Here is an 11,464-nt window from a genome sequence, read left to right on the forward strand (position 1 = left end):
TGGCAAACTTTAAACGGGCCTGTACATGTGCTTTCTTGAGCAGTGGGACCTTGTGGGGGCGCTGCAGGATTTCAGTCCATTGCGGCATAATGTGTTACCAATGTTTGACTGTGGTCCCAACTGCCGTAAGATCATTAACAAGCTCCTCCCATCTAGTTTGGGGCTGATCCCTCACCTTTCTCATGATCATCCTTACCCCATGAGGCAAGGTCCTGCACGGAGCTCCAGACCGAGGCCAATTGATGGTTGTTTTGTATTTCTTCCATTTCCGAATAATCGCACCAACAGTTGTCTCCTTCTCAAAAAGCTTCTTGCTGATGGTCTTGTAGCCCATTCCAGCCTTGTGCAGATCTACAATCTTGTCTCTGACATCCTTTGACAGCTCTTTGGTCTTGCCCATGGTGGTGGGAGAGGTTGGAATGGAAGATACAGATTGTGTGGACAGGTGTCTTATACACCTAACAAGCTGACATTAGGAGTAACTTCTTAAAGTGACAGGACTAATCTGTGTTCCACATGGGCACATAACCAATCTGTGGGAGCCAGAATTCTTGCTGGTTGGTAGGGGATCAAATACTTATTTCACTCACTGAAATGCAAATCAATTTCTAACCTTTATATAATATGTTTTTTCTGGATTTTTTAGGTTGATATTCTGTCTCTATCCGTTAAAATAAACCTACCATAAAGATTACAGACCCTTCATTTCTTTGCAAGTGGGCAAACTTACAAAATCAACAGGGGATCAAATAAATATTTTCCCCACTGTACATTGATTTCAAAGGTATCATAAAAGTAGTTTATATTACTATAATTAAATTTTCCTGAAATAATCATAGCTTTGTATGAGGAACAAATGGAAATTTAGGCCATAATTCACTGCTAATCCTCCCATTCACAGCAGCTCATGTTATATTATTTTCAAATTTGGCAAGACAAGAGAGATTGTTCCAGCTGGGGATGAAGTTTCAATATATGAAAGTGCATATGAGTTTTAAGAACTACAGCAGAGAGGAAGATTTGTCAATGAATCCAAATGAGCCGTTTAAAACTAGTGTAATATTAATAACCTGCTTCTCTAACAATTTTAACCCTTTCACACATACGTTTATGCTAGCTGGGCACCCAGCGTGAGTTTTCCTAGGCATCCATTATTTTAGAATGTATCATCTTCTTGTTACGTGACACACTGCAGCCACAACAGCTCTGCATGAGTCATGTATTGCTTTTATTTCATTTTTATTCAAAATATTCACAAACGTGTTAACTATATTGTGAAATATCTGATATTCCGATTCTCAAATATGTGTAAGTAAACATATTTGGTGGTTTCAAAAGCTTTATAATATGCCAAGTTAGTTCGCGCTGCAATTCAGAGAATCGGAGCTGTCGGATTTACAACACCTAAATGCACCCTCTCGTCCCAAAAGACATGAAAGTAAGTGACATGAAAGTAAGTGGACGGTGAACTGGAAGAAGAATAGAGTAAACTTTATAGTTACCTACACAATGTGTATCTTACATGAATAAAACATGTCTTCAAATTACTGGTATATTTGAAAGGATCATTATTACCACTTCCATAGACTTCAGACTATATTTTACAAACTATAAATGTATTGTTTTTACTAGTACTTATGTGTGTTTAAATGTCTTAAACCTAAAATAAATATTATGTGGTTAAAAACACTGAATAGTTGTGATAATATGACAAGTGCTGAGCTCAGCGCCAGTCAAAGCGCAAAAGCAGATTTGATTTTAGCAGTTGATCATGTGATGCACTGAATGTTCTAATCACTCCGGTGTGCTCGTACGCTGCAGGGACCAGCCTAAAGCGATAACACCGGTGTGATTGTATGTGTAAAATGGTTAAAAAAAAACATAAAATATCGCTATATGAATAACTCAGCATTGATTAAGATTTTTATGTGTGATGACTGTTTGTGAATGTCTCACCGATACGTGAGGTGATAGTCTCCAGGTCCGAGAGGAAAGCAGGGATCTGCTGCAGTTGTTCCTGCAGCTCCAGCACTGCTCCTCGTCTCTTCTCCCAGTGTGCACACAGCATCACAACCTCCCCGTCCACCGTCTGACAGACAGACACAACCACAGGGTTTAGTTACCATAGTTACAGCACCACAAACCCTCAACTGTACAGTTAGATGTGTGAACTTACTTCCCCGGCATTAGCACACTCTTTAGCCCGTTTATGAAGAGCCACCCAAGTGTCTTCATATCTGGTGATGACAAAGGCCATACATTTTAAAATATGGTTATGAATACATTTATCAACTTCAGGTATTTCTGAAAATATTTCCTTAGACTCTTTAAATGGAGTTTAAACTGCATTAACATTTTTGTTGACAACTTAACATCACTGACATTTTTTATATGGTTGTGTAAAGTAAAGTAACTTACCGACTGAGCAACTCGATTCCAGCGGAATATTGCGGAAAGTGTTCATCTCTTCTGACAGAATATATGACAAAATATTCATATAATTGAATATACAGTGGTGTGAAAAAGTGTTGGCCCCCTTCCTGATTTCTTATTTTTTTGCATGTTTGTCACACTTTAATGTTTCAGATCATCAAACAAATTTAAATATTAGTCAAAGATAACACAAGTAAACACAACATGCAGTTTTTAAATGAAGGTTTTTATTATTAAGGGAAAACAAAATCCAAAACTACATGGCCCTGTGTGAAGAAGTGTTTGCCCCCCTGTTAAAACTGTGGTTTATCACACCTGAGTTCAATTTCTCTAGCCACACCCAGGCCTGATTACTGCCACACCTGTTCGCAATCAAGAAATCTCTTAAATAGGACCTGCCTGACAAAGTGAAGTAGACCAAAAGATCCTCAAAAGCTAGACATCATGCCGAGATCCAAAGAAATTCAGAAACAAATGAGAAAGAAAGTAATTGAGATCTATCAGTCGACACTTTTTCACACCACTGTATATATAAAATAAATATATAATATAAAACAAAATATGTCAAAGATGAGACATACCATTTTGGTCTTCACATTTTATATACATAGAAAGCATATTAAATGTAAGTAAAGTGTCGTGTCAAAGTGTAATGTTAATCAAAGATTTAATATTTCAGCGTAACATATATTTGTTAAAATTACACAACATACTTATTCTGACCTGTACTTATTAAACTGTATAAAATAAAAAGGGATCAGACTAAATTTTATTATATTTTAATTGATTAAAACTTCTTGCTGACAAATGGGTAAAACTTTGAATGATCATGTTAAAGATTTGTAAAGATTTAAAATCACAATTAATTAGTTTTGGGGGGCTGTGCTGTGATCCTTACATAGAGTATATTAATGTCATCTAATGATTCCTGCTCTAAATATGCCTAAAAATATTTTTTGTTACATTAACTATTGTTATACTGCATGATATTTTAGAGGCTGTCTTCTGTAAATCATGGTAAAAATGTATGATATTCATAATTTTTGCTCAGAAAAAAAAATTAAACAGGACACAAAAAAATCTGTAATAAATTGTTTTATATTATATTATATACAGTGAGAAGTTTTAAACTTGTTACAGCTTACCTTTGTTTCTTCTTTACTTTTGTCTCCTTGGATTTGTCACTTAAGGTCTTGATTCTGAAAAGTTTTTAAATATGAGACCGTAAATATCTAAATAATACGCTTAGGAACAAAACTACACTATTGTATTGCTTTATGTTTGGTTACTTATGTTTTGGTTTGTGCGGTTTATTACTGTTGTTGAAAACCCAGTGTCATTTTGAAACATTTACATTTAACGTTACGTTTCCACCGTGTTAAACAGAAAAATTGGATTTATATAAGAAACTGTGTCATAAAAACGCAGAAATTCGGTCTCGCCCATCACATGACGGTCAGCTGCAAGTTATTAGTACAATTCCAGATTGCAGTTGTTAGCATGCGGCTAACTTGACAGCACTGAACATCTCGAACGTGTCATTCTTCATCCTATAAAAATACATTATGAAATACACTTTCTTTTTAAACCAACCAGATTTTGTTTTGTCAATATCTAAGACAAAAACAAACTACACTCTTCGCTGTAAGTGAGATGATTAGCAGGCTAATTAGCTAGCATCCACTTCTTTTTGGCTCTTCGCTGAATAAGTGGACACTCTCATGAGGAAGCCAAAACAGAAGTTGTGTCAATATTGTGTAATGCCTGTACAGGTTCTAAATGTCACCTAATTTAGCTATCTCAACACCTTATTAAGACTCTGGAGAGTACGAAAGCAGCCAGGTAGTAAATACATACCCTGATGTAAAGTCCTGCTGCACCGTTTGCAGTCTCTCTCTGAAATTCTCAAACATGTCCTTGAGCTGCTTTAATCCTCCTACACAGGCTTGATGGATGACATTTAGATTAGATCTGTGTTTGCTTACAGTCTTTCACGAGGGCTTCAGTCATCCTTTGTCAGATGACAATGTCCTAATGTCCCGTTGTGGGCTTTGCTCCGTCGGACAATGTCTGCAGGACTAACGTTAGTTGGCTTATTCATGCAACCACTGTTTTACCTTCTCAATTATCAACAGTGGATTTGGGTCACTATATTATAATCACACCCAGTTTGTTCTATCCTCGTTGTCTGTAGGATAGCTGTACTAACGTGAGTCCTTCCTGTACTAGTTAAACACACGCCCTCAAAACTATCCAGGGGGCGTGGTTGGATCTAGATCCAACTCCTCCCACCTTTCATATACCTAAACCTACCCGTCTCCACCCCCTGATCCCTAAACCCACCCATCTCCACCCCCTAGATGTGGATCCAACCACGCCCCCTGGATCTTGTGTTCCTGCAGTGAGGGGCTACTGGAACTGAGAGCGAAAGTGACTGAAGGGTTGTTCAGCGATTCTCTAATCTAATTAATTTTGGCTAATCGGTTCATTATACAGTTCGTTTCAATGAACCGGTTAAAAAAAAACACTGTAGTTTTCCTATACTAACTATAGTTTTGCTTTACACACTATAGTACAGAATATCACATATACAGGAGCTACCTGAATCACGTTTATGTTGCCATATTCACTTGTTATTGGTGTTCAGATTTTTAAAATGTCGGTGCTGCTATGCCATTTTTTATGCTATGTGATATGTCACTCAGCATTATGTGTTTAGCCTAGCCTAGTTAAATATTCAAGATTTAAAATTCAATCGTTTTATGTAAATTAGCACTAAGACCTGTAGAGAAACGCAATTTCGTTTCTCCTTGTACATAAATGGTCGAATGTCGACGAATATTATTTGACTTGAGTGTGGAACAAACGCTTTGCGAATCAGTTCGATCGAATCATTTAAAAGAACCTGTTCAAAATAATGATTCGCGAATCGGACATCAGATAACGTAGAGGCGGATCTTTGAGTTATGCCGAGTTCACACTGCACGATATTAGCCCGATTTTTCACTCGCCGACAGGTTTTGTGAAATCGCCGACTGTCTTTTTCTTGCAGGACCCTGTATGTTATAGTACTAAATTAGTTTTAATCGTTTAATCACCACAGCGTCTTGTCTCCATTGGCAACATGCACAATTTGTGTCGATTGCAAGTGACGTCGCAGGTGTTGGAGAGTGCAAGTGGCGATTGCAAGTGACTTCGTAATTTAGTTTCTTTTTTCTTGTCTTCACCACCTGGCTACTGTTGTAAAATGTTGAGAGATTCAAACAAAAAGTAATCAATAAATAGAACAAAATAAAAAATAAAAAAGACTGCAAGTGACGTCGCTAGCGGAAGTGCAAGTGTCTGAGAGTGCAAGCCTGAGAATGCACGTCTGAGAGTGCAAGTGCCAGCTGCAGCCAGACCCTTCTCCATAAATCTGCTCTCGCTGGTTTTCCAATGAGGTGTGAGCCAGTGACGGGACCTTCTCTCTGCTGTCCTGAACTGTGTGTGAAACAATAATTGCATTCACCATGATATGCCACATAACTCGTCCGGACTCGGTGGTTCTGGAAGTGGAGGTGGACCCAAAAGCAAACGGAGAGGACATTCTCAATAAGGTGAGTGTAGGGAATTTACGTTTCAAGTTTAGGTTTTTAAAGTTATCTAAGCCTTTCTTAATTATCATATGCTCATTAGCATCATATACAAGATAGCAAATGTAATGTATCATCTTGAATGTCATGACAATTACTGTATATAACACAAATGTTTGGCAGTTTTCATCTATATAGTTTAAAAATAATGAATATTATTATTTTAAATAATTAATTTTTATATTAGAATTATTTAAACGAATTATTTTAACATTAATTAATTTGCAACATTTGTGATTTTCTACAGCAGATGTAAGAACTTCTCGTTCTTTTGTATAATTATTTATGCATCAGCAATTTACTTTGAAAGCAGGTGTTCTCATACCATATTCAAAAGTCCCCCTTATGTAACATGTCTTGTCTTTCTAAAGGAGGAGGGGTGCTAAAGGCCAAGTCCCAGCATTCTTCAGATGAAAGCACACATACTTATGCATCCAAAAAAATTACCATTTAATGTTTTTGTATTTAATCCACAGATATGTCGGAAAATGGGAATAATAGAGGTAGATTATTTTGGACTTCAGTTCACCGGTACAAAGGGAGAGATTTTATGGATGAATCTCAGAAACAGGATTTCTCAACAAGTGGACTGCATGTCTCCTTGCAGACTGAGGCTGCGAGTGAAGTTCTTTGTTGAGCCACATCTAATCCTGCAAGAGCAAACCAGGTGAAACTGCCAAAGTGAATATAAGTGGTCATATTTTACATTAGTGCTCATAGTTTGTGCATAATTGTGCACAAAACATAGTTTTTCCATTATTGAAAAAAAGAAACAGGATCTGTCTGTTGCTGCAGAGTCTTTGAGGTTTTACAATTTTTGCTCACTTTGGAGAACTTGAGGCATACAGATAACAGTTCTGTTTTTTTTTTCTTTTTTTCTCCTGAGCGCAAACAGGAAGCAGCTGCCTATAGTGCTTAAAGTGACAGTATAATTTAAAAATCCATGTGTTCTGTTGTTTTTTGTTCTTACCTTTGATCCACATCTCCATGTATCTATTCGTAATGTCTTTCTTTTACCTCTGTGGCAGTTACCTGTGTGCATGTTTGCTCTTGAAACTGGCACTCTTTCAGTGGAGTGCCTCATATAGGCCTGCTGAGGTAAATCATATTCCTCTGGAGGCTTTTTTAAGGGACATCTGTGTATGCATGCTCAAATCTTTATAAATGTTCCCTAAAGTTCAAGAAAAGTAAGCATTTTGTGGGATGCTCTGGAATACAATGGTAGTACAGTGTGTTCCCAACTAGAGTCTAGTGGAGCTGTTTGGTCACGTCTGATGAGGGCTGTTGGTGGGGGTGGGGAAGTGTCAGTATGTCTGATTCTGAGTTGAAACGCACTGTAATGTGATTCTCCCTGTTGCATAATCTTATACAATAGCGGGACAAAATCCAGCTCACTCTCCGTCAGCCTTTGTTAGTCTTTAAATGCATGATTATGCCAAGAGATTACTTATTGTAATGCAGACTGTGAACTTTATTGTTTTATGTTAAAATGCATATTGGCTAATAGGCTACTTGTCTTTATGTGATGCAATACTAATCATAATAAATACGTCAGTTGGCAATAGGTTTGATCTGCATTATTTAAAAGTTTATAAATGTATTATACTATTTCTTCCCTGTTCTCACATGTACAAGTGATTTATGTCAAGTTATAGAAATATGTTCCAAAAGTCACAAGTCTGCTTCTGTTACTAAAGTTCACTGGGTTTAGGCTGCTGAGTAAACTTGGCTTCAAGCCAGCTTATTTTTTAGATTATATCAGTGGGCTGACGGTGCATTGTTTTTGAGAGATACAATTACATAATGATGATTTTAAAAGACACACAAAATTATTCACATTATTATCTGTCTATATTCCATACAGTACATCATCCATTTACCATATGAAAAGAATTTAGGAAAATAATAAACACTGGTGTGTAAGTATATAGAATTGACTAATGTGCTTCTTGTTCCTTAATGAGTAGACTTCACGTCTTGTTATGAAATATGTATTTATTAAGTGTTTCCATGTATTCCCTGTTGCTTTGCAGATATTTGTTTCTGATGCATGTGAAAGAAGAGCTTTTCAAAGGAAGCTTGCGATTGGACGCAGAGCAGGCGATCGAGCTCTGTGCACTACTGGCTCAGGCGGAGTTTGGAGATTACAACCATAACACAGCCAACTACTGCTACTCCCAGATATACGGTCAAGACCCCAGCCGTGATACCATCAACAAGTAAGTACACTGGAAAGTGTATACAGTATTCTCAGTCAGAATAACATCTGTTCTTCCTCCAAATAAAACTAAAGTAATTATTCCTCTGAATGCTGTAAAGAAAGAAAGTGATTGAGACAGTTTTGTGGAAGAACAGTGGCATCTTTTGTGTTTTTATAGTATTTTGTTGAGGCATAAGTCACTGGAGAGTGTTAGTCAGGCTTCAGCAGAATATCAAGCCCTGCAGCTGGTTTCCTCCCTCAACTACTATGGCGTCGAGTGGCACTCCGCACGTGACTCTGAGGGACAGGAGCTACTCATCGGGGTCGGACCAGAGGGCCTGTTTGTCTGCAAAACAGATTTCACCCCTATTGAAAGGTGCATATATATGACAACAAAATAAGAAACACTGTTAAACACTGGGTCATTCAGAGATTGAAAATAAATGTGTCTATAACATCTCACCTTTATTTTTTATTTCAGAATCATTTACCCAGTCATTCAAATGGCCACTCAGTCTGGAAGGAATGTGTATGTGACCATTACAAAAGACAGTGGGGACAGTGTGGTTCTTCTTTTTAAGTTCATCAGTCCCAGTGCTGCCAATGGACTATATCGTGCTATCACGGAAATCCATGCCTTCTACAGGTGAATATTGTTATGACTCTACCGAACGTACTTTAGTAAAGGGATTTTTTAAAAGAGAAAAAGCATTTGCTTTTAAGCATTTGCTACTGTTCAACCAGGGCTGTTATAGTTTTGAATTTTGAATTTAGTTTTATTTCTGTTTTATTTTAAATCTGTCTGACTTTAGTTTTTTGTTGGTTTTCACTGTCATTGTTAGTTTTTTAAAGTTTATTGAAGTTTTATTTTATTTAGCATATTTTTATTTTAAAAGTAAAAATAAACAAAACTGTTTTCATTTCATTTTCAATTTTCATTATCTCAATGAACACCTGCAATACAGAAACTTTATGGGCTCCATTAGTGATCAATACATTAAAAATATAAACATATAAACCATAGAGCAATTTAAAACAATTTCATACCCATTTTTAATTCAACACAATTTGAACTTAACTCTTCAGGTGTGACACTGTAATGAGTACAGTGAAGATGCAATATAGCCGTGACTTCAAGGGTCATCTGGCTTCCCTCTTCCTCAATGAAAGCATTGACCTTGGTAAAAGGTACATCTTTGACATCCAGCGCACATCCAAAGAAGTATATGACTGTGTGCGTCGAACCCTGTTCAAAGCAGGGATGGCTGTGACCGGATGTGGTAGCCCAAGAGACGGTTGCAGTCACTCTCCCCTGAGACAGACAAAAGCTGAAAAGGAGGAGCGGATGTGTGGCGGCTGCAGAGAAACTTGCTTACTGAAGGAGAAGCTCCAAAGGCTACAAGAGGCCCTGACCTGCTCTCTGTGCTGCAAACAGGAGATCAATGCTGCGTTCTGTCCTTGTGGACACATGTTCTGCTGCTATAACTGTGCCGGCCAACTTCAGGTGATTGTGGCATAATTACTACAAGATTAGTGCCATTTAGAACTATAAAAAATGCATATATGTATATGACTTAGAATTATAAACAATATATACTGTAAGTACCAAGTCCAATTCTATCCATGCAGGCTGTGTTAATCATGATCTAAAACAATAAAGTCTAAAAATTTGTCATAATCATAATTTTTTTATATATATTTTTTAAATATATTTTAATTGTATTTTTAATATATACACACACACACATATGTATACAAAAACATATATTATGTGTGTATATATTATATATAATATATAATATTTATTACTATATATTTATATAATACTATATTACATATAATATTGTGTTATATTATGGTATTTTCTTGTGAAGAAACGTTCAACTCGTTCAACATTGATGACAAATAAAATAAAGTGATTTTTTTCTCATGCTTAGCAATCATCTAAATTGACCAGTTAAGTTAATGATTAAGTTAATGATGTAAGAGAACTTACACTCTTAGGTTTACATAACCTCTGGTTACTCTCATAACATATTTCTCGACATGTGCTGTCAACCATTAGCGGCTGAAGATCTCGATAATCAGCCATTTCTCATTACGCAGCAGTCCTGCGACCTTTTAAATTTCACCCTCTGACATCCCTGTTCTATCACTTCAGCGGTGCATGACTGTATAGTTAAAGCTGGCACATCGCCTAACTGCATAATTAACATGAACAATAAAGAAAAAAATGCAGAAGTTTAGTTTAGTTTAGAAGAATATGTTTGTGTGTTAGCATTCATGATATTTTCCCCTCTTTCCTCTCTTATCAGTGTTGTCCAGTGTGCCGGTCAGATGTGTACCGTGTTCAGCATGTCTATTTACCCACCTGTGCCATTCTACTTGGCCTGGCAGAGGCAAAAACGACCACCTTCAGTGTGCCCAGAGGAACTGCCGTCTCAGTGGATTGTGGCGATAAAGAAAATACCTGCCAGATGGACACTATTGGCCACAGACTATTTTAAAAATACAGAAGAAATATTATGATAAAATATACAGTGGTTCTTAAGTGTGAGCTGAAATGCACAGAGTGAGGCCAGCTATCCAGAAGTTGGCCTACCTAAAAAAAAAACAATTGCTACTGTTAATTATACTGTTAGTTTTCACAGTATGCACATTACATTACATACTAAGTAATGCTTTACTGTAATAAAATTTTTCCTGATAACAGAGAAAAGACCCTAAAATATTCAGTTACAGATAAGACTAAGACATCAATCGAATCTGTAAACGGTCTACTTTTATTTGTGTACACTGACAATAACAACAAACATTGTGCCTTTTAAAATAAACAAAACAACCAGGGTGGGCTTTCTGCCATCTCGGTCTTCGTGAACTTCTTTCTGAAACACGTCACAAAAATTAACCGAAACTCAGAACCAATGAACCAATACTTGACACACAGACGTGAGAAATATGTCTATAAAAAACTTTGAAAACAAATATTCTGTGATTATGTAATCCATATGAAACTAAAACGAGATACAGTCTTTCCCGTCTGAGCTCATTATGTGCAACCATACCTGCGCGCAAACACCCTCATCACCTATATACAAAAAAAAAACAGAAAATCTAATTTCATCTACTTTTCATCGTTTTTGGAAGAAGACCTGCTATGAGGAATAAGCCAGAATTTACCTAATTTATTCTTACTTAC

General features: G+C 36.7%; 2 protein-coding genes across 9 annotated transcripts in view; one reads left to right on the forward strand and one right to left on the reverse strand.

The window, feature by feature from the left end:
* LOC107657692 (dysbindin-A) overlaps nt 1–4,687 on the reverse strand; it is an 18,500-nt gene extending 13,813 nt beyond the window's left edge. For 5 of the 7 annotated variants that reach the window (XM_016445893.1, XM_016445891.1, XM_016445890.1 and 2 more), the window contains exons 1-5: nt 4,291–4,687; nt 3,579–3,632; nt 2,419–2,469; nt 2,177–2,237; nt 1,957–2,089 (exon numbers count right to left, since the gene is read on the reverse strand). In XM_016445893.1, the coding sequence (XP_016301379.1) occupies nt 1,957–2,089; nt 2,177–2,237; nt 2,419–2,469; nt 3,579–3,632; nt 4,291–4,346 (355 nt within the window). In that variant the 5' untranslated portion in view covers nt 4,347–4,687. The remainder of the gene's footprint in view (nt 1–1,956; nt 2,090–2,176; nt 2,238–2,418; nt 2,470–3,578; nt 3,633–4,290) is intronic. The other 2 variants (XM_016445892.1, XM_016445889.1) reach the window with 1 other exon arrangement.
* Nucleotides 4,688–5,862: 1,175 nt separating this feature from the next.
* Nucleotides 5,863–10,879, forward strand: LOC107657691 (E3 ubiquitin-protein ligase MYLIP-B-like). Of its 2 annotated transcripts, none has more exons than XM_016445885.1 (7): nt 5,863–6,029; nt 6,542–6,732; nt 8,099–8,284; nt 8,444–8,641; nt 8,747–8,911; nt 9,352–9,769; nt 10,581–10,879. In XM_016445885.1, exons 1-7 carry the CDS (start codon nt 5,943–5,945, stop codon nt 10,770–10,772), a joined length of 1,437 nt encoding a protein of 478 aa, XP_016301371.1. In that variant the 5' UTR covers nt 5,863–5,942; the 3' UTR covers nt 10,773–10,879. The 2 variants fall into 2 exon arrangements, with proteins under 2 accessions (XP_016301371.1, XP_016301372.1); XM_016445886.1 differs by having other exon boundaries at nt 8,456–8,641.
* Nucleotides 10,880–11,464: the final 585 nt, after the last annotated feature.

The sequence above is a fragment of the Sinocyclocheilus anshuiensis genome, unplaced genomic scaffold (assembly GCF_001515605.1).
Source record: "Sinocyclocheilus anshuiensis isolate Anshui unplaced genomic scaffold, SAMN03320099.WGS_v1.1 scaffold43, whole genome shotgun sequence".
Classification (NCBI taxonomy): domain Eukaryota; kingdom Metazoa; phylum Chordata; class Actinopteri; order Cypriniformes; family Cyprinidae; genus Sinocyclocheilus; species Sinocyclocheilus anshuiensis.

What these genes read in the sequence shown, in the direction of transcription:
- LOC107657691 (XM_016445885.1), top strand. Translation starts at nt 5,943, where the DNA reads ATGATATGCCACATAACTCGTCCGGACTCGGTGGTTCTGGAAGTGGAG. An exon ending in GAGAGGACATTCTCAATAAG is followed by an intron (nt 6,030 to 6,541) that starts GTGAGTGTAGGG and finishes TTTAATCCACAG; the next exon opens with ATATGTCGGAAAATGGGAAT. An exon ending in ACTGTGCCGGCCAACTTCAG is followed by an intron (nt 9,770 to 10,580) that starts GTGATTGTGGCA and finishes CTCTCTTATCAG; the next exon opens with TGTTGTCCAGTGTGCCGGTC.